The sequence below is a fragment of the Rhinopithecus bieti genome, unplaced genomic scaffold (genome assembly GCF_001698545.2).
Source record: "Rhinopithecus bieti isolate Rb0 unplaced genomic scaffold, ASM169854v2 scaffold_23816, whole genome shotgun sequence".
In the NCBI taxonomy this organism is placed as follows: domain Eukaryota; kingdom Metazoa; phylum Chordata; class Mammalia; order Primates; family Cercopithecidae; genus Rhinopithecus; species Rhinopithecus bieti.
Window position 1 is genome coordinate 1151333 of NW_016811019.1, and position 26176 is coordinate 1177508.

At 39.1% G+C, this 26176-nt stretch overlaps 1 protein-coding gene across 1 annotated transcript in view; it reads right to left on the reverse strand.

The window, feature by feature from the left end:
• ITSN2 (intersectin 2) overlaps positions 1-26176 on the reverse strand; it is a 152851-nt gene that overhangs the window by 20571 nt on the left and 106104 nt on the right. The window contains 2 exon segments of the mRNA XM_017893367.1: positions 24267-24458; positions 24925-25021. Coding sequence (XP_017748856.1) covers positions 24267-24458; positions 24925-25021 — 289 coding nt within the window.

Here is a 26176-nt window from a genome sequence, read left to right on the forward strand (position 1 = left end):
TGTGGGAGTCTGAGGCGGGAGGATCACTCGTGCCTAGGAGGTGAAGACCAGCCTGGGCAACAAAGTGAGACTCTTGTCTCTACCAAAAAAAAAAAAAAAAAAAAAGCCAGGTGCGGTGCCACGTGCCTGTAGTCCCAGCTACTTGGGAGGCAAAGGCTGGGAGGAGTGCTTGAGTCTGAGAGTTCAAGTTTGCAGTGAGCCGTGACTGCACCACTGTACTCTAGGCTAGATAACCGAGTGAGACCGTTTCAAAAAAAAAAAGAAAAGAAAGGAACAGGGGAAAGAAAGGAAAAAGTGAATGTAAGGGGAAAGGGAAGGGGAGGGGAGGGGAGGAAGGAAAGAAAGAAGGGAAGGGAAGGGAGGGAGGGAAAGAAAAGGAAAGGAAAGGGGAAAGGAAGAAAAAGAAACGAAAAAGAAAAGAAAGAGAAATAAATCATAATGCCACTGTCATGTTCAAAATTGTTAAGCTTTTAGGGGGACAGTATTTTATTATCTTCTGCCAGGGGAAACTGCAGAGTGACTGAGTGTTAAACACAGGCTAATCCAAACGTCTGCTTGATGAGGCTGTGGAGCAGGGAGGAGAGGCTTGGTGACCAGACTCCTGGCGAAATGGCTCTGATACTGATATGATCCAGTGGTGCTACTCGGTGTGGCCAGGTGATTGATGGAGGGAACTCAGGCCAGTTTCCAAGGTTGCCCCACCTCCCACACCAGTGTCTTACAAACTTCATGTTCTGCTTTCAAGACTTTTGCCACATCCACATTCCATCTCTATTATTATTTACTTAATATTTTTCTCTAAACGTATTCATGTTTGAAGTTAAATGTGCTCATTATGTTTCTTCTAATAATCATTAAAGCAAATATGTAATCATTCAAATAAAACAGGTCCATTTTGTGTACCACTGCGTTGAGTACCATGAGGATACAACTATCATACTTGGGAAACAATGATTTACATTAAAAACCACAAGTACCGGCCCCTCTATCTGGAATCATACCTTGGAATAATAGGAAGAACCTCAGATATTTGTTTCTAAAGCTGGACTATACATTGCATTAGCTTTAGCAGGATACTGTGGGGACACCCTGGCATGCCATGCCTAGCTGACCCTTTTGCATTTCATCACGATGGCTCTTCGACTTTTTTTTTTTTGAGACAGTCTCACTGTGTGGCCCAGGCTGGAGTGCAGTGGTCTGATCTCGGCTCACTACAGCCTCCGCCTCCCGGGTTTGAACGATTCTCCTGCCTCAGTCTCCGAGTAGCTGGGACTACAGGTGCCCGCCACCACGCCCAGCTAATTTTTGTATTTTTAGTAGAGACGGGGTTTCGCCATGTTGGCCAGGCTGGTCTTGAACTACTGGCCTCAAGTGCTCTGCCCATCTCGGCCTCCTGAACTGCTGGGATTTACAGGCATGAGCCACCGTGCCTGGCCTGCTCTTAAATTTTTACCCTCTGTTTAAGTTTCCAACCCAACTCCTACCCTCACTTTCAGACGTTCTTACCTCTGATGTCAGGGTAAAAGTAAAGACACAAGGCCCCTCTTCCTCCTCTCTGTCTGTCCACTTGTCCCTGTGTGTCCTTCCTGAGTCAGGGAAGGAAGGGTCCTGTTTCTTTCTAAAGCTAGTCTGTAACTGGCCTCTCCTCCAGGGCCCCTCCCTTTCCTTCGAGCTTCTATGTTCACTCTTCACCGTTTCCTTCTCAGCCTATAAACTTTGCAAAGTGTCCCTCTTACCCCACTGTTTGAAACCAACCAACAAGCACCCTTCCTCCAACCCTGCCCCCTCCTCAGCACCGCCTTTCTTTGGTCTCACTGGCAAATGTCACTGGAGGGGTTTACACCCATGGCCAACTCTCGCCAGCTCTCCCTGTCACATCTCCACTCGGGATTCTGGTTTCTGCCCCACCGCCCCTGACACTGCTCTTGGGAAGGTAACGATGACCTCGGCATTGCCAAGTTCAGCGACCCCTTCTGAGCTTGCACCCTCCTCTGCCGGCCCACAGCACGGGTGCCTTGGATGAGAGGCCTTTTTGGAGGCTCGAGTCTGCCTCTCTCAGCCCCTGCGCCTCTCCTCTTCTTGATGTTTCCTTCTGTCTTGTGCCTCTGCCGGCTGCCCGGCTCTCTGCTCCCCAGTCCAGCAAATGTCAAAATAGGCTCCTGACACTCCTGTCCTGTGCAGTCAGATGAATCCAGACAATGAAGCAGACTGTGTATCTCGCTCGCAGGGCCCCAGTGCACATGAGCTTATTAGGCAGTGAGAAACTCTGTGCTACAGAAAAATTTGATGAGCTCAGAGTTCCCAACACGTATTCGACCACAGAATCCTCTTTTTTTTGAGAGGAGGGAGGGTAAAATCTTTTTTGTCCTGAGAAAAGTCCTGATAAACGGAGGAATTCGGGTCTTATGGATGGGATACACCCCTTTGCCACCCTCTATACCTGCATTGTCAATAGAGTAGCCCTTAGCAACCTGTGACCACTGCACACATGCAGGGTGACTGCTCCAAATAAAGACGTGCTGTCAGTGTCAAACACACACTCCATTCGGAAGACCTGTTCCAGAAAAACGGAAATGGGAAATGCTGCATTCATAATATACTGATTGCATATTGAAAAGATATTTTGGATAGATTGGATGAAGTAAAAATATAAACATTAATTTCATCTGTTTCTTCTGATTTTTCTAAGGTGGCTACTGAAAAATTTTCAGTTACATATGGGGCTGCATTTGTGACTCACACTTGATTTCTATTGAACAGCTCAAGCCAGCCACCACATACTTTGTGTTCCTTCCCTCACAAACGTTCAACAGCTTTCATTATTTGCAGAATGAAGTCCTAATTCGGTGGCAGAGGCTCCAGAGTCTCCAGAAGCCAGCCTCGGCCTACCTTTCCAGCCTCAGCTCTGACTACGCTGCCCGCCTTTCCTCCCCTAGCCTCATAGGCTGCACACACTTTCCACAGCTCTGCTGTTTTTGCTCCTGTTGTATCCTCTGTCCACACCTCATTCTCCACAAAGAACCATCCTTCTTTGGGGGAAACCTTCCCTGTCCCTCTGACACCTACCCCCAGACCTGCCTCTCCTTTGCATTTCCACGGTACTGGTTTGTATCTGTATTTTAACATTACTGTCGTCTAACTGGTGCTGTTGTTAATCTGTGTAGTTAGTGTGTCTGTGGCTCTCACTGCAGATTAGGGACTGTGTCTAACACGTTTCTGTAATAGCAAGCTGAGCACAGCGTTTTGGCTGCCAGCAGTCAGGGAATATTTGTTGGGGGTAGAATATTGTGTTGCCCAGGTCCATTTCTCTCCTTTTTCCTGTTCTGCTCTGGGCTGCAAAAAAGCCAACCCTGCAGGCTGTTTTTTCTAAGATTCTGTTCTAGTTGGCCTCTGCCTAGGTTTGACCAATGAGAAGAAACTCTGGCAGGACACTGAATATTACAGGGTGGAGTAGGAAAAATGTCCTCTCTCCAGAAGAGTGACATGATTAAAAAGTTTTCTGTCTGTTAAGTAATGAATGGAAATGCTGGGCTTGCATCTTACACAAACTTGGAGTTCAAGAATTCAGATGAATTAACACAAAAAGTGGCCAGGTGTGGTGGCTCACACCTGTAATCCAGAGCACTTTGGGAGGCCGAGGTGGGCAGATCACTTGAGGTCAGGAGTTCGATTAGTGGTAAATGCACTCAGACTTTGTCTGAAAATGTGTTTATAATTTCTTTCTCATCCGTGAATTAGATTTCCAGCTGGACAGTCATTTTCTGTGTTGTGTGTTATGTGAGGCCAGTCTAATTGCTGTTCATGTGGTTATTCTGGTTTTTCTTGGTGCTCACTTGGGTCTGAGCACAAAGGAATTGATATTACTGTAGAAAAATGTTTACTGAATGTAGGTGGAAAATTACACATTTAACATTATTTTCAGCTATTTCACTTTAAAGCAAAAGAACTTCCTAATCTCCCCAGGTAGCCTCCTCTGTTATTTTACTTGACCTATTGCTAACATTTAGTAGAGATGAAACCCCGTCTCTAGTAAAAATACAAAAATTAGCCAACCGTGGTGGCATCCACCTGTAGTCCCAGCTACTTGGGAGGCTGAGCCAGGAGAATCACTTAAACCTGGGAGGCAGAGGCTGCAGTGAGCTGAGATTGTGTCACTGCACTCCAGCCTGGGCGATAGAACAAGACTCCATCTCAAAAAAAGAAAAAGAAAAAGAAAAAAGCACAAAAATTGGTCGCCCACTGGGGATACCCTTAGGGTGACTGGCCAAAGGAATGGTGCAACTGGCCTGGAGGGCCGCACTCACAACTTTGGTTCCACAAGATTCCACAGAAAAACCAAGTCTCGTTAAAGATAAGCTCAAAGTATGAAAAAAAAATTACAAAAAACAGGAAAAAAATCCACCATAAATTAAAAAATGAGGATTAGAACACCAAGAACATATGATAGAACAAAAATACACATGGAGATGTAAAATATATATGTTTAACATTAACTCAAGACACATAATGAAGGGCTTGAAGCCATAGGTAGTCTATTAAAATAAAGAATAAGCAGAGTTGAAAAAGAATAAAAATGGCAAATATTGTCATGGAAATGATATATTAATAGATAAAATAGCAGATTAAACACATCCTAGGAATTAGTAAACCTAAAAACAGATCTGAAGAATTACTTAAAATGCAGCCCAGAAAGAAACAGCGATGGAAGGCTGGGCATGGTGTCTCATGCCTGTAATCTGAGCACTTTGGGAGGCTGAGGCAGGTGGATCACCTGAGGTCAGGAGTTCAAGACCAGCCTGACCAACAGGGTGAACCGTCTCTACTAAAATACAAAAAATTAGCTGGGCATGGTGGCGGGTGCCTGTAATCCCAGCTACTCAGGAGGCTGAGGCAGGGGAATTGCTTGAACCCGGGAGGTGGAGGCTGCCATGAGCCAAGATAGTCATGCCATTGCACTCCAGCCTGGGCAACAGAGTGAGACTCTGTCTCAAAAAAAAAAAAAAAAAAAAGATGGAAAACATACAATGGAGGTTAAGAGACACAGAGGACAGAATGACAAGGCCCAACATACATCTGACAGGTAGTCTAGGAGAAGGGAATAGAAACAATTGAGAGAGGTAATATTGATTATAATGGCTGAGACTTTTCTAGAATTGAAGAATGATACAATGTCCCAAATTCAGAACAATGGCTTCTGATTAGGAAAAAATCAAAAACAAATCCATACCAGAACACCAAAGAGGGAAGAAAAAACATGATTAAACAGTCACAAAGAAAAACCAGAGTAACCACATGAACGGCAATTAGACTGGCCTCATATAACACACAACACAGGGAAAATGACTGTCCAGCTGGAAATCTAATTCACAGATGAGAGAGAAATAAACACATTTTCAGACAAAGTCTGAGTGCATTTACCACTAATAGACATGACTGGAAAAACTGTTAAAAGATGTATTTCAGGAAGAAGGAAATTACATAAGAAGGAAAGATAAAAGAGATATGAGTAATGGTGAGCCAAAATACTAGTAAATGTGTAAGAAATCAAAATAATCACTGACTGTATAAAACAACAATAATAATGACTAAGTTGGCAGGTATAAATACAAGGTGAAGTTAAAACACAAAAATATAATAACATGAAAGACAGAAGAGAATCATTAGCGATAAATCATCCTTGCATTGATCAGGAGAAGAGATATTGATCAAAGGTAAACACGTATGTTAAAAAGGGAAAGGTAACCACTCAAAGAACAGACATGGAATACATAATTTCCCAACCAGTAGAGGGCAATACAAGAAACAAAGACACTTAATCAGTGTAACAGAAGTCCCTATGTCAGCAGAACAAAAAGGCAAAGAAAATGCCTGGTAAATAGAAAATACATAATAAAATAGATACAAATAAAAGTGTTAAATTGTTTTAATCAATGTAAATGGCCTAAATCTGTCAGTGAAAAGAGAGGCTCTGGATTAAAAATCAGGTCAAAGAAATGGTGGAAGTAGTGGGCTAGAAAAAGCTATCCAAATAAAAATTCTAAAAGCAACTGGGGAGGTTTTATTACAACAGACAAATTAGGCTTTACAGACCCATATGAGATGGTAGAAACAATTCACCAGGAACAAGAATAATTCTGATCTTATTTGCAACTAACAGGAAAGCCTCAAAGTGTAAAATAAAAAACTAAGACCCGTACCCCACCTCCCTTCAAAAGAAAAACAAAAAGAAAAAACTGACATATCTATAATCATAGTAGTAGAGTTTAATATAGTTCTCTCAATGAAAATTAATGAGAATATGAAATATTTGAACACTATTACCAAGGTTAACATATGAACACACATACGAGAGACTATACATTCTTTTGAAGAGCCCATAGAACCAGGCCAGGGGTGCTGGCTCACGCCTGTAATCCCAGCACTTTGGGAGGCCGAGGTGGGCAGATCACTTGAGGTTAGGAGTTCGAGACCAGCCTGGCCAACATGGCGAAACCCCATCTCTACTAAAAATCCAAAAATTAGCTGTGTGTGGTGATGGGCGCCTGTAATCCCAGCTACTCAGGAGGCCGAGGTGTGAGAATCTCTTGAACCCAGGAGGCACAGGTTGTAGTGAGCCAAGATTGTGCCATTGCACTCTAGCCTGGGTGACAGAGTAAGACACTGTCTCAACAACAACACAAAGAACCCATAGAACCAATTTCAATAAACACCAAGGAATCGATATTACTGTAGAAAAATGTTTACTGAATGAAGCTGGAAAATTACACATTTAACATTATTTTCAGATATTTCACTTTAAAACAAAAGAACTTCCTAATCTCCCCAGGTAGCCTCCTCTGTTATTCACTTGCTAATGTCTGTGATGCTGATGACCCCCTCCTCGTGAGATCCTTTTTCACTGTCTTCCAGGTCACCACCTTGCCTCTCCTCATATTATCCTCCCACCTCACTGGTCTGCCCTCCCACGGTTCCTTTGCTCGTTCCTCCTCAACTCTCCAGACTTCTAAAGTCGCAGTGCTCTAAGGTTCAGTCCTTGGAACTTTCCTCTACATACTCAGAGCCTTGGTGACCTCGTTCATTCTCAGGGCTTATTTATGTACTGACAGGCTCCCAAATTTATACTCCAGCCTGAACATCTTCTCTGAACCTCTTCACATGTTCTGCTGCATACTCAGTATCCCCATTCAGATGTCTAAAAGGCACATCACAGTAACATCAAAAGCCAAACCCCTAATCATCTCCCAACCTGCTCCTCTGATTTTCCACCTCAGTGGATGGCAGTATCATCTCTCCAGCTGCTCAGGCCACCGGATACTTCTCACACTTCACATTCAATCCACCTGTGGGCTCCATCTTCACAATACATCCAGATCACTTCTCACACGTCCCCCACGGCCATCCTGATCCAAGTTATCATCTTGTGCTTGGATTACTGAACTAGCTTTCCAGTGGATCTCCTGGCTTCTGATCCCTTCCCCCTCTTTAATCTGGCAAGGCAGATCAATACTGTTAAAACACGTCAGATCATGTCACTCCTTTAATTAAAACCCTTGGCCGGGCGCAGTGGCTCGCGTCTGTAATCCCAGAGCTTTGGGAGGCCGAGGCAGGTGGATCACCTGAAGTCAAGAATTGGAGACCAGCCTGGCCAACATGGTGGAATCCAGTCTCTACTAAAAATATAAAAATTAGCTGGGCATGGTGGTGGGCACCTGTAATCCCAGCTACTTGGGAGGCTGAGGCTGCAGAATCACTTGAACCCAGGAGGCAGAGGTTGCAGTGACCGGAGACTGCACCATTGCACTCCAGCCTGGGCGACAAGAGTGAAACTCTGTCTCAAAAAAATAAATAAATAAAAATAATAAAAATAACAAAAACACTCCAATGGGTTCTTCTCACTCCAAGCAAAAGCCAAAGTTCTTATAAATAGTCCACAAGAACCTAAACAATCTCCCTTATTTCCTAGGTCACACCCAGACCCTCGCTTCCTCCTTCTCTCCTGCTCTTCCCTCCATTTCCACCGCACAGGCCTCTGCACTATTCCTCAGGCACCACAGGATGCTCCTGCTTCAGGGATTTTGTATGTGCTACCCCCTCCGCCCAGAATATCTTCCAGATATCCACACGGCTCCCTCCAGATATCCTCACACCCCTCCAGTCTCTGCCCCCCGTCACCATCTCAGAGAGGCTTCATCTGAGTATTTTATTCAAAGTAAAATCCCTCTGGATCCACCTCCCTGCAGAACTCCTGTTCCCCTTCCCTGCTTTATTTTTCTAAGACACTACACACTTCATTTTGTTTGTTTTCTGTTTTAGCCTACTCAAACACCAGCTCCAAGATGGCAGCAATTTTTGTTTGTTTTATAATTTGCCACATCCCCAGTGTCTGACACACAGGAGGGCTTTAATCAGCATTTATGGAACGTGATGTGAAGATAAACTCTGAGCTTCAGGAGACGGTACAGCAGTGTTAACTATAGGCAGTCAGAGAAACTGACGAAAACTTCCTGGTAGGTCCTTTCTGGTAGACAGGAAGAGTGGGCAAAGAGGAAAGATGAGAGATCATGGCTACTATCATGTTCCCAGAGGAATAATTAGTAGTGGGCTGGGCCACAAGACCCATCCCCATGCTGTGGGAGGATGTGGAGACTGAGAGACAAGTTATGAATCATAAGTAAGTCGCACCACAGTTGGGAACCACTCTTCCAAGTTACAGTGCAAGCAAGAATAAGCAGCAAACAAGAGATGCCTAGGAAAGGAGAGGGGAAAGATCTGGGCAGATTCCAGGAGGTAAAGGACAAAAGACAATCTGTGATGACGAACACAGAGAGTGCTTGTTCAGATTATGTCACAAGTCCCAGAAAAGTCCTTGCCCATTTGGAGGAGAGCAGTGCCAGTGAACAATGCTGTTCTCTGTGTGCCCAATTATGCAGCCAGAGTATCACATAATGGTTTCCAGTTATACTGTAAAGCTCAGTGAAAAGAGGAGACTTTAACAGTAAATCTACATGAATAAACTGCATTTTCTGAAGGCTTTTTATTGAAGTTTTATCAGGACACTAGAAAATTACAAGATATTTTATTTTGTAAAAGAAGAGCTTCTCATCCACATAGCAAATATTTATTGAGTACCGGGTAGCATGCTTCCACCACAAAGCCAAAGATACTTGTTTTTACTTTTGGAAATTTAAATAATTACTGAACAAATTTCTAAATTCATGTCTTTTTGAGGCCTGTCAAGTTCTACTCCATTAGGAGCTATGTTGCTCATGTAAGCACAAAAAGGAAAGAAGTTCAGATCATATTTTAATGTTGCAGACCATCAGAAAGTCAACTATTTGGCTCAGAAAATAGTCATATTCTAGAATTTCCAAAAGCAACTGTATTGACAAGTGCAAGATAAAGAAAAATTTTATTGGTTTTATTTTTACTTTTGAATTTACTGTAAAAGGTCATAAGCCTAAGACAGCAACAACCTCCTAATGATAGACAAAAGGGCAGACCTGGCCTCACAGAGCAGTTAGTTCAGGCTAAACTCTGCAGCAACCTTCTAACCTGCCAGACTTGTACCATGACTCAAGTGAGGGAGTTCATGTGAGATGCAGGATATAGAATATTATAAAGAGATATCATGAAATAGTACTTTCAATTCTAATAAAAATAACTGTACCAATATGTATATACTGATTTACAACCCCTGAACAATCCTCTGAATAACAGATAACAACTCTGACCCCTGTTCTGTAAGTAAATAGAGAATCTGAAGCTTGGTGGTGAAGAGACTTACCAGAGAAATTAGAGCTACTACATATCTAAATCTAGGTAACTTGTTTCAAGTCTTATATTTTGTAATGGCAGGCCATTTAAAATGGTGCTTACATTGCAATCACTGGAGATTCCATGTATAAACCTACCAGGTCCTAAGCTTGGTGAACTGAATTTGAAAGGCAAAAAAGGTTTAGGATAAATATTCTGAATGCCAAAACCCAAAGCAATGAAAAAGCAAACAAGGCCTTTACTCTCCTTTAACTCTTTGTTATGTCTAAGTGACATAATTGTTCCCTTACACACCCTTCTGCTCTGTCACACACACAGTTAGGCCCTTGTATCTAATAGCCAGTTCCAAATAAACTGTTCCATGCACTGTAGCACTTTGTATGAGTACACCGATTACTATAGCTCTGTCCTTGGGCAGTAGGGGTTTCATATGCACATATATATTTTTTCTTAGTATTACTGAACAGCTTAGGACACCATTAATCTTCCCCAGTGGTATGTTCATATGACTCATATCTTCCACTTGTTTATGACTACATACATAATTGGAGACTTCGCCCCAAATTGCTGAGTTTAGGACACACAAATTCTATAGCACTGTCTGACTCTGACTTCAGGTGGCTAATGGATGACCACTGGTGACACAGGGATCCCAGTGGCAGGTTCTTCGGTACCCTGGAATGTACCTTGACCAGCTTGAATTCATTTAAAGCAGTTAATTTTCTTCACCCTCCATCTTGCAATTAACTGATGTCTGTTCTGCTTTTGTGGTTGGGAATAAGAGCAGCTCCCAGTTAATGGAAAGCAGCATGAGAGAATTTTGAGTCAGTTCTCAAAATTCATGAGAGAGTTCTGGAGTCAGATCCGGACGCGAGTTCCAACTCTACTACTTACTCAGACAACCCAAATGATTAGTTCATCACAGCAAATGTTTACTAAACGTTAGCTGTTATTTCTAGTATCTATTATGTGTCCGATATTAAACTAGTGCTTTACAAACCCCTTAAGTCTCATATGCAGTGTGGGTATTATTATTCTCACTTATACGGACCAGGCTAAGGCTAGGAGGGGTGAGCTGGCTGAGACAGGAATCAAAGCAATCCTCCCACTATACTTCCCACTGCACTCATTTATCGTTCTCTTTGAAAGAGTAAGTGATTTTTGCCTTTTGACAAGCATTAAAACGTCTCTCTGAAGAATGTCCTTCATAATTTGTTGTTCTTTAAAGCAAAGTTTAAAAAGTGATTCTAAAACTGATTCTAAAAGTTTATACGGAGAGGCAAAGACCCAGAATAGCCAACACAAAATTAAACGAGAAGAATAAAATTAAAGAACTGACACTACCTGACCTCAAGACTTACTATAAAGCTGCAGTAACCAACACAGTGTGGTACTGGCAAAAGAATACACAAATAGATCAATGAATCAGAATAGAGTCCAGAAATAGACCCATATAAATAGAGTCGACTGACCTTTGACAAAGGAGCAAAGGCAATACAATGTGGCAAAGATAGTCTTTTCAATAAATGATGCTGGAACAACTGGGCATCCAAATGCCAAAAAAAAAAATTTCTTTAAAATGAAATGTAGACACAGGCCTCTACTCTTCACAAAACTTAACTCAAAATGCATCACAAACCTAAATTTGAAACACAAAACCATAACGCTCCTAGAAAATAACGTAAGAGAAAATCTAGATAACCTTGGGTTCAGTGATGACTCTTCAGATATGATACCGAAGACACAGTCCATGAAAGAAAGAGTTGATAGGGCTGAACTTCATTAAACGTAAAAACTTTCGTTCTGCAAAAGATGTGGTCAAGAGAATGGGAAGACAAGGCACAGACTGGAAAAAAACTTGCAAAAGACATATCTGATAAAGAACTATTATTCAAAATATGGAAAGAACTCTTAAAAGTCAACAATAAGAAAACAAAAAACGGGCCAAAGACCTTAATAGATGCCTCACTGAAAAAGATACGCAGATGGCAAAAAAGCATATAAAAAGATGCTCTACATCCTATGTCGTTGGGAAAATGCAAATTAAAACAAAAATGAGATACCACTACACACCTGTTAGAATGGCCAGAATCCATAACACTGACACCATCAAATGCTGGCAAAGATGTGGAACAACAGGAACCCTCATTCATTGCCGGTGGGAATGCAAAATGGTACAGCCACTTTGGAAGACAGTTTGCCATTTACAAAACTAAACATACTCTTAAACTCTCTGATCCAGCAGCAATCACACACCTGGGTATTGACCCAAAGGAAATGAAAACTGACGTCCACACAAAAGCCTGCACACAGATATTTATAACAGCTTCATTCAGAATTGCCAAAATTTGGAAGGAATCACAGTATCTTTCAGTGAGTGGATAAATGTGGTACACCCAGACAATGAAGTATTATTTAGCATTGAAACGAAAGGATCAAGCCATGAAAAGATATGGAGGAAACTTACATGCCTATTACTAAGTGAAAGAAGCCAATCTGAAAAGGCTGCGTACTGTATGATTCCAATCATATGATATTCTGGGAAGGGCAAAACTATGGAGACAGTAAAAAGATCAGTGGTTGCCAGGGGATGCAGGGAGAGCGAGCTGACCAGATAGAGCACAGAGGATTTTTAGGGTAGTGAAAATACTCTGTATGACACTGTGATGCTAGCTATACGTCATTACTCATTTGTACAATCCCACAGAACGCACAGCACCAAGACTGAACCTTAATGTAAACTATAGACTTTGAGAATGACATGATGGAGGTGCATCAATTGTAACAAATGTACTGCTCCGGTGGGGTTGTTGTTAATGGGGGAGGCTATGCCTGTGTCAGGGCAAGGGACATATGGGATATCTCTGTGCCTTCCTCTCAATTTTGCTGTGAACCTAAAACTACTCTAAAAAATAAAGTATTTTAAGAAAGTGATTATGAAGACAAATAATTTTAAAACGGGCAAAGGATCTGAATAGACGTATCTCCAAAGAAGGTATACAAATGGCCAACAAGCACATGAAAAAATGCCCAATATCATTAGTCATCGGGGAAATACACATCAAAACCACAATGAGATGTCACTTTATGCCCACTGGATGGCTATAATAGAAGTCAGATAATAAGAAGTGCTGGGGAGGATGTGGAGTAACAGAAAGCCCTGTACACTGCTGGTGGAAATAGAAAATGGTGCAGCCAGTGAGGCAGGTCCTCAACAAATTAAACATAGATTTACCATTTGACCTGGGAATTCTACTCCTAGATATCTATCCATAAGAAACACGGACATATGTTCACAGCAGTATTATTCACAATAGCCAAATGGTTGAAACAACCCAAATGTCCATTAACTAATGAATGGATAAACAAAACATGGTATATACACACAATGGGATATTAATTTGGCCATAAAAAGGAATAATGTACAGCTATATGCTACTACATGGATGAACCCTGAAAACATTATGCTAGGTGAAATAAGCCAATCACAAAATGCTACACATTTTATGATTCCATACATACGAAATGTTCAGAATAGACAAACATGGAAACAAGATTAGTGCTGTTTAGGCTGGAGGTTGGAGGGGGGCTTAGGGAAATGGGGATGATAGCTAAATTGTACAGAGATTCATTCTGAGGTGATAAAAATGTTTTACAAGTGATTGTGGAAATGGTTGGACAACCTTGTGAATATACTAAAAACCACTAATTGCATGGCAAGTGAATTATATCTCAATGAAGCTATTACCAAAAAAAGTGATTAAGTTCAATTTTATCCTTCTGGATACTATTGTCATAGAGTCTTGTCCTTGCTTATTATGTTCAGTCTTTGACTCTTCTCTATGTGTCCTTTTTACAGAGAGAAACCCTGTGCAATCTCTGATTTTTTCCTTTTTCCTTTTTTTTTTTTTGACATAGGGTCTCATTCTGTCACTCAGGCTAGAGTGCAGTGGTGTGATCTCAGCTCACTGCAGTCTCGACCTCCCAGGCTCAATTGACCTACCTGCCTCGGCCTCCTGAGTAGCTGGGACTACAGGAGTGCAGCAGCACCACTCCCAGCTATCTATCCATCTATCCATCCATCCATCCATCCATCCATGTATCTATCTATCTATCTATCTATCTATCTATCTATCTATCTATCTATCTATCTATCTATCTTTCTTTTTCTTTCTTTCTTTAATTTTTTTCGTAGAGACAGGTTTCACCATGTTGCTTAGGCTGGTCTCAAACGCCTAGGCTCAGGGTAATCACCCACCTTGGCCTCTCAAAGTGCTGGGATTACAGGCATGAGCCACCATCTTGCTTTCGTTTCACTGGTATGAGTAACGGTTGTACTCTCGAAGTTCATTATTAGGGGATGGTGGCACACTAGTGTAGAGGCTAACAGCGTGGACTTGGGAGCCAGACCATGGACCACCTCTACCACTTACTAGCTGTGGAATCCTGAACAAATAATCTCATCTGTTTGAATTTCTGTATCTCAAAAAAGAAAATAATGAAGAGGTAATACATTCAAGGACCTTAGAAAAGTACGTAGACTAAGAAGTCCTCAAAAAATAGCATTTTTCCTCTTTTTACTGGTGCGAGAGATGATTGCAGAGCCAGAATTTCATTATTTTTTTAAAAGTTGTGAAAATAGCACAACAATCTCTTTCTCATATAACTTGTTTCCCGTCTTTGGGTTCCTTTCACTATCCAACCCTTAACTGCTGATCTTCTAGGAGGTCTGATCTTCTTCCCAAGTAATCTCATCTACTTTCACTGGTTCCACAACTACCCATATGTATGTCATTCCACCAGGTGGTGTACATCTGATGTTATCTATCTTGATTTTATCTGACCACCTGCTTGACAATTTCTATGTGGACATCCCATAGGTGCTCCAAACTCTTCTTCCCCCAACTCTAATTCTTCACTGCAGTTGGTGGCACCATTATCACACCCTGTCCCTCAAGACACAAATCTGGAAATAACTGACTTCCACCTACACTCATATCCCATCAATCCCCAATTCCTGCCAATTTTCCCTCAGAACTCTGTTTCATCATTTTTTTCTCCATCTTGGATGCATATCAGAATCATCTGGGAGGCTTTGAAAGACCCCCATGATCAGGCTGAACTTCAATCCATTTAAATTAGGACCCCAGCGACTATAGATTTTTAACGTTTCCCAAGTGATTCCAACATACAGCTGAGCTAGAGAATTTCTGACTCAGCCCTTGGCCTGCCTCTCAAGCCTCAACTTTCACAGTTCCTGGCTCTGTTATTTCCATTCTAACAATACTGAAATGCTTACGACGACACTTCCCCACCGTGCCGTTTCTTGTCTTTATCATACACTCCACCATCCTACCCACCGAATCTGGCTTATTGCTACTTATCTTATAGACCTGGCAGTTGCTTCCTCCAGCAAGTCTCTCGTTCACCAATCTGTGGTTGAATTTGGTATTCCTTCTATGCAGTCCTTAAGTGCCTGGTAAATATCTATCACTGTGCTGAATATGCTGTTTTATAATTATCTCCATATGGGCCTAATCCCCTCAAAGAACTATGTACCACCTAAGACGATGGCCACTTGACACTCAGTTTTGTATCTCCAGCACCTGCTTGGCCTTATGTAAACACTTAATACAAGTTAGTTGAATAACTTTCCAGAGATGAGGAAAGAAAGGCTTTTTGGAAAGAGGTTGTTTGTGCTAGATGTTGACGGATGGCCTGGATTTAGATCCGTATCTTTCTTTCCACCCAAGGGCTTATATAACCACCAACACAATTAACTTTAACACTGCTTAACTTTGATGACTCCAAGCATTCACTGCTGCTTCTTTTACATAAACTCTTATTTTGTACTAAAGGTCTTACTCTACATTTGCAATGAGTATTCATTTGTAAGTTCCATCAATCTTTTTAGAAAAAAGTTGCAGTAAAAATTATGAAAACACAAGTCTATTATTAGCCTAGATTTATGTTTTCCTTACTTTTGTGAGCAACAACATATTAAAATCAAACTTTATTTCACTTTTGAGATACATATGATTATCTCCGAACAAATTCTTTTCATCTTGACCACTTAAACATTTCTTTTGCCCCCTAAAACAATTTGCTGGCCTGTACTCATGAGACTACATTAAGGAAAAGAGACATTCCAAAACATTTAATCATGACTAAATAAAACAATGAAAAGTTTTAAAGAATGTTTCAAAAGAAATACACAATACAACTAATATAGTTTGTGTTCTTTTAATAAACACACTTGCATAGTTATATTACAATTTTGTAAAATAAAACAGATTATCTCATGCCAAGCGTGCCCAGCATTTGCACAATCTCAATACCTTTTATAGTTTTCAAGACACACAAAATAAAATTTTAAGGCAAAAACAGCACTTTGCAACAATTTAATAATTTATTACATTACAGTAGCATCACAGCAGCATTCAATAATGCCACTTTAGGCAAGTCTTTCAGTATTTCCGTTATAGATTCTGTTTACAAGAATTCATAAATTGGTAAAAGTCACTCTAAGAAAACTTGGCAAATAAAGCTTTGGACTGGAATTGGCATTTCTTTCTCTACTTTTCCTTCCCCCAGTTTCTTTCTTTTAAACTACAGTATTTATATTTTAAAATGTTTTATTTCAAAACATTTATGTATCAGTTACATTTTTAATAGTTATATTATTTTAAAATTACTCTAAGATAAAGTTTTAGATAAACTATATTATGGATAGGGCTGATTTACATTTTCAAATTTTCTAAAAATCAGCTTTGGTTTTAGAACTGATTCTTTTTATTTCTGGAAAACCTAAAAGGTTTAATCAAATAATTTAAAAGTGATTATTATATATTGCAATCTGGTATTTTGATTCTTTACCTCCTATAGAAATTCATTCAGTTGAATTCACATTTTAAAATTCTATGTTTCTGATGAACTCTAACCTTCTAATGTTGCCTTCTAAGAAAATTGAAAGCTGCCTTATACCGAATGAGGAAGAGAACAAATACTTGGCTGAATGAGGTATTGCAAAAGACTGCATGCACTTTTAAGAAAGACTTAGTTATTATGTCATACGATTTCCATTCTTTTTAGCTTTTTCTTAAATATATGACAAAATGTCATACGATTTCCTTTTTTTTTAGCTTTTTCTTAAATATATGACAAAATACCTACACAAAGAGTGGTATTTCAGTTAATAGAGTAAATTTATTTTCCGGACTGACATTCAGCTTAAATATGCCAGTATATGATTTAATCCACAGGTGCCTGATGAACACATTATTTTCAGATTGGTTACAGATGCCAAATGCTATCTGAAGGTCATTCCTAGTAATTTATATTTATCAGTGTAAAAGTGAAGTCATTTGCACTATAAAAATATCTTTGAAATAATTCATCAATCTATTAGATAAACTCAGTTTCAGAATTATAAAGAAAAAATGTTAGACCAAAATGATGTGGCTAATTAACAGTGGTATGATTTCTACCCCGAGGGTTTAAAAATGGATTTGAAGTAACTGTCTTTGAACTCCAAAGAATGCAAAAGCAGCAAGTTCAGAAAATAAAAGGCAAGAACAGGTAATTAATACAATTTGAAAGAGTCAGCTGAATTCACAAGGACCAAATCTTTGCACTCTTTCAGTGAATGCAGGCAAATCTGCTATTCCATCTGTAAAATGATATTATTGCTTTCCTATTAATGTCATATTTATAAAAGTATCATGTGATGCCAAATGCTAAAAATAGAAGTGGTCTAGTAACTAGAAATTGCCACCCTAGGGAGCACACATACGTATCTCCCTACAGCCTAATAATGTGATGTATTTTGGAACACAGACATTAGAACTTCATGAAGTTTTAGCTGTTGATTCTTTCCCAAGCATCATAAAGTTATGATTTAGGCAATGTATGACTGAAATAATTCATTCATCATGTACAGACACATTAACATAAATATGGCACAAAATATGCCTCTAACTGAAACTGAGAGGTATAAAAACATAGTTCACTCTTTGTAAAGAACTTTGTGAGGAAATATGGTTCTGTGATTGTATATACATTTTTCCTGATACTCTGACATTCACAAACAGTAGATTGCACTGCAGTTTGTAAACATTTTAAGTTGTAAAAACTTCTCCTTGGTTTTCAAATATAGTATAATACTGTCTACTAAAACTTTTGTTCCAACTAAGTACTCTCACACATATTAGTTTATAATAATGTTTGTTATTATTTTTTAAAGTGTTTTCCATTCAAGGAAAAGAAGTAAATTTCTATGTCAAAGTAGCCAATGTGGTTGAAGAACAGGTATTAGCCAGAGAAGTCTGAGTGGTAAAATCAATCTTCGAGCCTCAAAGAAGCTCCATGAACACAGAGGAACGCCAGGTGTCACATGGCTTTCCTTCACGCTCATTCTGGACTAGAGCCTGCATGTCTGTTTCCGGGACATTTAAACTCTTAAAGGATTTCTTATGATCTTTACTAAATACATGAAGAAGAATGTCGACCAGTGCCCTTTTGTATACTGGGATATGTAGTCACCTGATGAAAACAGGTAACAATGAACTCTGACTTTAAAATGACTGTAGATATAAATGCTCTAAGCTAGGAAAGGTTTTTCACATCTCACAGTCAACGATGGGAGCCTTTCATTCCTCAAAAATAATCCCTTTTTAGGTCATTGAAAAAGAATACAAATGCTGCAGCACATAATGCAGTATCTTCATTAGCCCAGAGCACATAAAGATTCTAAGGGAACTACCATAGGACAAGGCTCATTCTTGGGACTGAAACAAATGAAACACTCTATTCTGCACATGCCTGCCAGAGCAGGCCACTTTCCTCTTCTCTGAGATTTAAAAAGTTCCCCCAAAATGTTGTTATACCCATCCCGAACACACAGAAAACAGGGCATGGCTGTTTCCAGTTCTTGGCCTTTAAACAAATCTAAATGTCAGTACTCATAGTGGCATATTACAAAGTAATAAACAGTGTGCACTTGAGGGCAAACCACATATTGAGCGAATTAAGAGCTCACTGTGATTAGGATTAGATTAAACATAATAGCAGAACATAAGCAAATTTTATCTGAATTCTGTAAATGAATACACATGTTGCAATAACATTAAAAAAGCATGGCAGCCTATTACAAACCAGTAAGAACAGTTTGTGCAAATAGTGGGTCTTTGTGTGTTTGAACTCCCACCACATAAGGGCAAANAATACTGTCTACTAAAACTTTTGTTCCAACTAAGTACTCTCACACATATTAGTTTATAATAATGTTTGTTATTATTTTTTAAAGTGTTTTCCATTCAAGGAAAAGAAGTAAATTTCTATGTCAAAGTAGCCAATGTGGTTGAAGAACAGGTATTAGCCAGAGAAGTCTGAGTGGTAAAATCAATCTTCGAGCCTCAAAGAAGCTCCATGAACACAGAGGAACGCCAGGTGTCACATGGCTTTCCTTCACGCTCATTCTGGACTAGAGCCTGCATGTCTGTTTCCGGGACATTTAAACTCTTAAAGGATTTCTTATGATCTTTACTAAATACATGAAGAAGAATGTCGACCAGTGCCCTTTTGTATACTGGGATATGTAGTCACCTGATGAAAACAGGTAACAATGAACTCTGACTTTAAAATGACTGTAGATATAAATGCTCTAAGCTAGGAAAGGTTTTCACATCTCACAGTCAACGATGGGAGCCTTTCATTCCTCAAAATAATCCCTTTTAGGTCATTGAAAAGAATACAAATGCTGCAGCACATAATGCAGTATCTTCATTAGCCCAGAGCACATAAAGATTCTAAGGGAACTACCATAGGACAAGGCTCATTCTTGGGACTGAAACAAATGAAACACTCTATTCTGCACATGCCTGCCAGAGCAGGCCACTTTCCTCTTCTCTGAGATTTAAAAGTTCCCCAAAATGTTGTTATACCCATCCCGAACACACAGAAAACAGGGCATGGCTGTTTCCAGTTCTTGGCCTTTAAACAAATCTAAATGTCAGTACTCATAGTGGCATATTACAAAGTAATAAACAGTGTGCACTTGAGGGCAAACCACATATTGAGCGAATTAAGAGCTCACTGTGATTAGGATTAGATTAAACATAATAGCAGAACATAAGCAAATTTTATCTGAATTCTGTAAATGAATACACATGTTGCAATAACATTAAAAAAGCATGGCAGCCTATTACAAACCAGTAAGAACAGTTTGTGCAAATAGTGGGTCTTTGTGTGTTTGAACTCCCACCACATAAGGGCAAACTCAATATGCATGCTAATGACCTACAATTATCAAATTAAAAAAGAAGAAAAATGCTAAAGATGCCAGAGTGAACAGCAGGGAAAGCCACACAAAGACCCACTATCCTTTAACTTTTTACAAATAAATTTAAACTATAAGTTAGAAACACAAAAAAATAATCACAAGTGGCTCTAACATTCAAACGAAGTAAATGAATTGTGTAGGAGATATCTGAGCAGGGCTGCCTGCCCTGCCTCCACGCTAGAGTGAAACTTGGATAGTGGGTCTCTGGGGTGCTTTCACAACTGGAAGACAACATTGGGTCCTAAAAAAAGAAAATGAGGAATAAAATGAACATAATGCAAATTAGGTGGGTGAGATAAAATTTGACTAGTAACAACATGCAACATCAACTAAACAAATTTGAACTGTTAAAATTCTCTATTTTAAAAAAAGTTCTAATTATGTAAAAAATGAAAAATAATACTTATAAGGGCCAAAGAAACACAAACGGTAATCTGTAATTTAACTAGCTTTCATTGACGATTACAAGGACTACAAACAGATGATTTATTTATAAAAATCCGGGTAGGTACAACAAGGATCTCATATCTATTCCTGACTTTAAGCATTAAGCATTTTCTGAACCATATCCTATTAAAATTATAGGTTAATATAAATAATGTGAGTGAACTTCATAGCTACCAACACAATTAACATTACTCTTCATCTTCTTTGAAAAAGCAATTATGACTCTTCAATTTCTGATAAATTACTTCAAGTAAACAAAATCAGTACTCCTCACTTTCCTAGATAATTTAAACGGTTGTTTTATAGAAACAATAAACCATCTCAGAGGAATCTCTTTGGAAATTATCCTTAGAATTACAGAATTGAGAGCCCTTTTATTCCAGGATGGATGACAAGCCTTTAGCCATTCATTTAGGCAAAACAATAAAGTATTCAGTTTTTAGATCTGATTAAACTAAAAAAAACCCACATACACCAGTCAGAAACAAGGTAATAGGTAAGTTACTGCTAATAACTTTATAACAAAGAGAAATTTGAAACTACTCTTATTTTAAAATAACCTCTTGAACATTTTGTTTTCCCAGCTGTCAGTATGTAAAATGACCAAGAAAATAATAAGTTCCTCCTTGCATCCCCAACATTTGCCATTCCAGCAAACCATTACTACTTATCCTTCATGTACCAGCTCAAATATCTTCTGTTACATCTTTCACAACACGCCATCTTTCTCCATAAAGATTTAGGGGGTCTTTTTCCAAAACATATTTGTATAAATATTCATTTCAGCAATTGTTATATTTATCTGAATGTTGTTCCTCACTCAGAGAATGGATTGTCTTTTCTTGTTTGTATTCCCAGTACTCCTAGTCAGTACAGAGTAGACACTCAAATAATACCAAATGATGAATTTCTTAAATGAACAGTGGGAAGAATGTTAACATAAAATCCAAAACCCCCATAAAAAAGTAAAATCTGAAGTACATAGGAGCTATAAAATCATTGTGTAGGTCAATAATGACTGAAAGACAATTACTCTTTTTCTTATTTTAATCTTTCAATATTTCCTTGTTTGTTTGCTTTGAGATAGGATCTCATTCTGTTACCCAGGCTGGAGTACAGTGACATGACCATGGCTTACTGCAGCCTCCCACCTCAGCCTCCCAGGCTGCTGGGACTATAGGCATGTGCCACCACACTCAGCTAATTTTTAAAAAATTTTCTGTAGAGATGAGGTCTCCCTATATTGCCAATCAAACGATCTTCCTGCCTCAGCCTCCCAAAGTGTTGGGATTACAGGTGTGCGCCACTGTGCCCAGCCCTGCTACTTCCGTGTTTTATTTCAGGGAGGGCTTGCATTACAGTTGGTTGTCTTCTAGAAGTGCGCTAACACAGTAGCCATAGGCCACAAATGGCTTTTCAGCTTAAAATTAAAGTTAAATTAAATTAAAAATTGAGTTTCTCAGTCATGTTAGCCACACTCCAAACAATCAAGTGACTAGTGGCCACTGTATTGGAGAGTGGAGATACAGATTATTTTCTGTATTGCATAAAATTCTACTGGATAGCGCCATTTAGACTGGATATCTCTCTCATCTACAGGTGGACTAAGGCTCTACCAGTTCTACCCATACTAATCAATAGTAAACAAAGCATTCCCTGAGCAAAAGTAATTTCCGTGACAAATGTGTCCTTGAATAACTAATAACTAACAGATGATATCAATCTATTTTCTGCATCATTAGTGTATTAAACATTTACTGACAACCAGAAACTATGCTGCTTCTTTTTGGAATAAAAAATTGTCACTCAACTCTCTGGGAAAGTTACTTTCCAAGAAGACTGTTACTGCCTTGAACTAGTAGATTTCTTCAGAGTAATTTTCAAATTATCTGCAGAGGGGAAACTGAAAGGACCTTCATAAAATAGGCAGGGGAAAGGTATAAGACATGGGGCCACAGTCCTGTCCTTCCTTTCAAACGGCTTTTATCTGTTCTTTATATTCCCTATTAGATGAGACTTAATTGGAAAAAGTGTTTCAAACAACAACAACATATTTGAAAAACCTAACTTTAGTTCATAGATGCTATAAAAGCCAAATGTACTGACACACTGGCATGCCTTCAGGGATCACTAGCCAAAGATCTTCCAGACCCAGCAGGTCTGAAAAGTATTTTCCATTCTCAACACCAAGAAAGATGCCACAGCTAATTAGACAAACTGGTTTCTAATTAATCACTGTGAACTGCCAAACCATCAGCAGAGCTTAAAAATGATCATTTATTAGGCAACCCAAGTTACAATTTTCTTCATCACTTCTGAAACTCTGTAATATTTTTGGGAATATTCAAATCACAAAAAACTGGATTCCTCCCATCTCCAAGTTGGGAAACTTAGTGGCTTCATCTAAAGAGAAGGTTTCTCCCAGGGTCAGAACTATCTTTATAAGCTCTGAAGTGAAAATAATGCACAACGTTATAGATATGATATAAATTCATAATCCTTATACTGAATCACAAGTGTATCTCAGTTTCGTTTGGGTTACCATTTATATATTCTCAGCAACTGAATTTAAATGAAAGGCTAAGTATTTTACATTTCATAAAACATATGTCATGAGGTATTTTAAAATAAAACTCAAAATCAAAGAGTAGGAAAAGTGACAATCGTTTCATAAAGGTAAAAGTTATTTCCAAGTACTATTTATTTCCTAATTGATTACTAATGCTGTATTTATTGTCAATCAAAAGAATGGCTAGGTAAATACAGAGAGATGATTTTATATAATACCAAACTTCACACTTCGAGATCTGGACCACTGTTCTGAAAATAATGAAATAGACCTCGATTTATACATCCCTTGTGGAAAAAGGTGGCTATCTAAAGAATCACCTGACAAGAATTCTGCAACAGTCATAAATATTAAATTTTTAATTTTCTTCCAACATGGATGATATGTAAACAGCGAGAAATAAATGAGACGCGGTTGGAAATTTAACAGCTTCTGTACGCTAAAAGAGTAATTTTGAATAGGTGAATAGGGTAAATGCTACCTACTTTTTTTTTTCCCACTGAGACAGGGTTTCTCTCTGCTGCCCAGGCAGGAGTGCAGTATGTGTGATCATGACTTACTGCAGCCTTGACCTCCTGGGTTCAAGAGATCCTCCCACCTCAGCCTCCCAAGTAGCTGAGACTACAAGCACATGCCACCACACCCAGCTAATTTTGGTATTTTTTGTCGACATAGGGTTTCGCCATGTTGCCTAGGCTAGTCTCCCAACTCCTGGGCTTAAGGAATCTTGCACACCATGGCCTCCCAAAGTGCTGGGATTATGGGTGTGAGTCACTGTGCCCAGACACTAGCGACTTTTTATTAAACCAAAAAAGAACATGGGACACTGAAAAAGAGGAAGATGGTGAAAAGAAGCTGCAGTATAGATGGCAGTCATACCAAAGGACTCGTAGGAAAAATTATATATTCTTTCAGATTAAGTCTAATACTAAGGTCTGGACCTAGCAAGTATTTAAAATAAAGCTGTATAACTTCTGACCTTGTAAAAAGTTTCCTTTTGTTTCTTCTCACTTTAAACACTAATCTACATTTGCTGTGAATGCTGAGTTTAGGATCTAATCCAGAAAAGGAATAAATGCAGTGCTGTATATTAAAGTTTCATACTAGGTGAGAGGTAAATAATTTAGTATTACTCACACTGTTGACTTGGATCTGAGTCTGTTGTCATCTTAACGTAGTTTGAAGGAAAGAGACCAGTCACCCCATTGATCTCTCCTTGCCACCAATCAGGATCATCTTTGTTCATAACATTAATGAGTTGTCCCTTGGAGAAACTGAGCTCATCTTCATTATTCGCTGCATAGTCATACATAGCAATCACCTGACATACTATCACAAGAATAACAAAATAACACATTAAACAAATTAATTATTTCTTCAAGGGTCATTTGAAATCTCCCTAGGATTTAAATTATTTTAATATTAAATATTAAAATTAGGCTAAAATTTCCCTTGAACTGCTGTCTTTCTCACCCTCCTTCCCCTATTCCTGGTCTTACAAAAACAAGAACTTCCCAACTACAGTTAACAATGCAAGTGAAGTACTTCACTTTAAGTATGATGGTGTAACAATTTCACATTGAAAGATTTCAAGGAGTTGAAGTGGTTCAAGTATCAGTGAATAAGGTGGCTGTTCCTACACTGAACTTTTCAGACAGAAAATTCTCAGTGGCATGTTACTTTTAAGCAGAAAGAACACATTTTTAATGTTTTGCAAACAGTGAGCTAATCTAAGAAGTTGCTGAGTTTGAACAAACTCCTCTAAAATGAAATACAAATTAACCCACTTCCATACCAGGATGAAAGGCAGGTGTGGCTCTTTCACTACTTGGACCCAAAAGTTTAACATGACTGGCAGGAAACCATCCTTTCTGTCGCTTTTTTCCTCTGGCCTATAAAATTAGCAAAAGAAATATACAATTGAAAGATGAGATTAAAACAATCATTGAGACATAACTTAAAATTAGAAAACCATAAATGTGAAGTAAATAATTTAATCTTGCCTAAAGAGAGGTCTGGTCTTTGCCCTCAGCTCCTTGGAAGTAATCTCTAAATCCTTAGACTATCCTGACTGGTAAGAGTGTCTTAGTTTACCTGTGGGTGCTGGGCCATGCCAAATCTAACAATGCGATGTATGGTGGGTGCTTTGGGTCATGCAGTATCAGCTCTACCTTGGTAGGGGATGGAGACTGAGTTCAGCCAAATGGGCAATCAACTATATCTATGTGAGGAACCCCAGTCAAAACTCTGGACACCAAGGCTTTGCTAATTGGCAATACTCTGTGTGTACTGTCACACATCATTGCCAGGAGGAGTTAATACTGTTCACGACTCCACCAGGAGCGGACAACTGGAAGCTGTTTTTGGAACTCTACTGCACTCTGCCCCATGTGTCTCTTAACTTGGCTGTAAACTGCACTCTGCCCCATGTGTCTCTCAACTTGGCTGTAACTTGGCAATAAACTATAACATGAGTGTAACAGCTGTAGCGAGTTCCGTAAAGTCCTTCTAGTGAATTACAGAAACTGACAGTAGTCTTGGAGACCCCCAAGCTTGGAACTGGTTTCAGATATGAGCATGGTCTTGGGGGCCTCAAACTCAGCATTAGCCTTTCAAGTTAACATTAAACAACTGGAAGACACACTAAAACACGCATCTCAAACTGCTGCTGAAAACAGCATCTGCAGAAGTCTGTGTGGAGGTCTTTCAGGCTCAGAGTTCTCTGAGTATTTCACAAAAATATTTATATTCTAAAAAGACATTTCTAGAGTTCTCCTAATAAGTTCAAGTCAACCCTTAAAATGGTGCAGCCGACTACAAATACTTCTTGGAGCTTTGTTAATAATTAATCAGGAGGTCATAAGTAAAATTTGTAAATAGTCATGTTTCTCACTTAGTTCAGTGCATCTTCAAAGTAAATCAGAAGGTGGAATTTCAGGGGTTATTCAAGAAGGTATTACATTTGAGCCCCATTTTCTTTAGGAATCCTAAGACTCCTGATTTGCAAGAATGAAGCTATGTTTATCCTCCATATTACAATTATATAT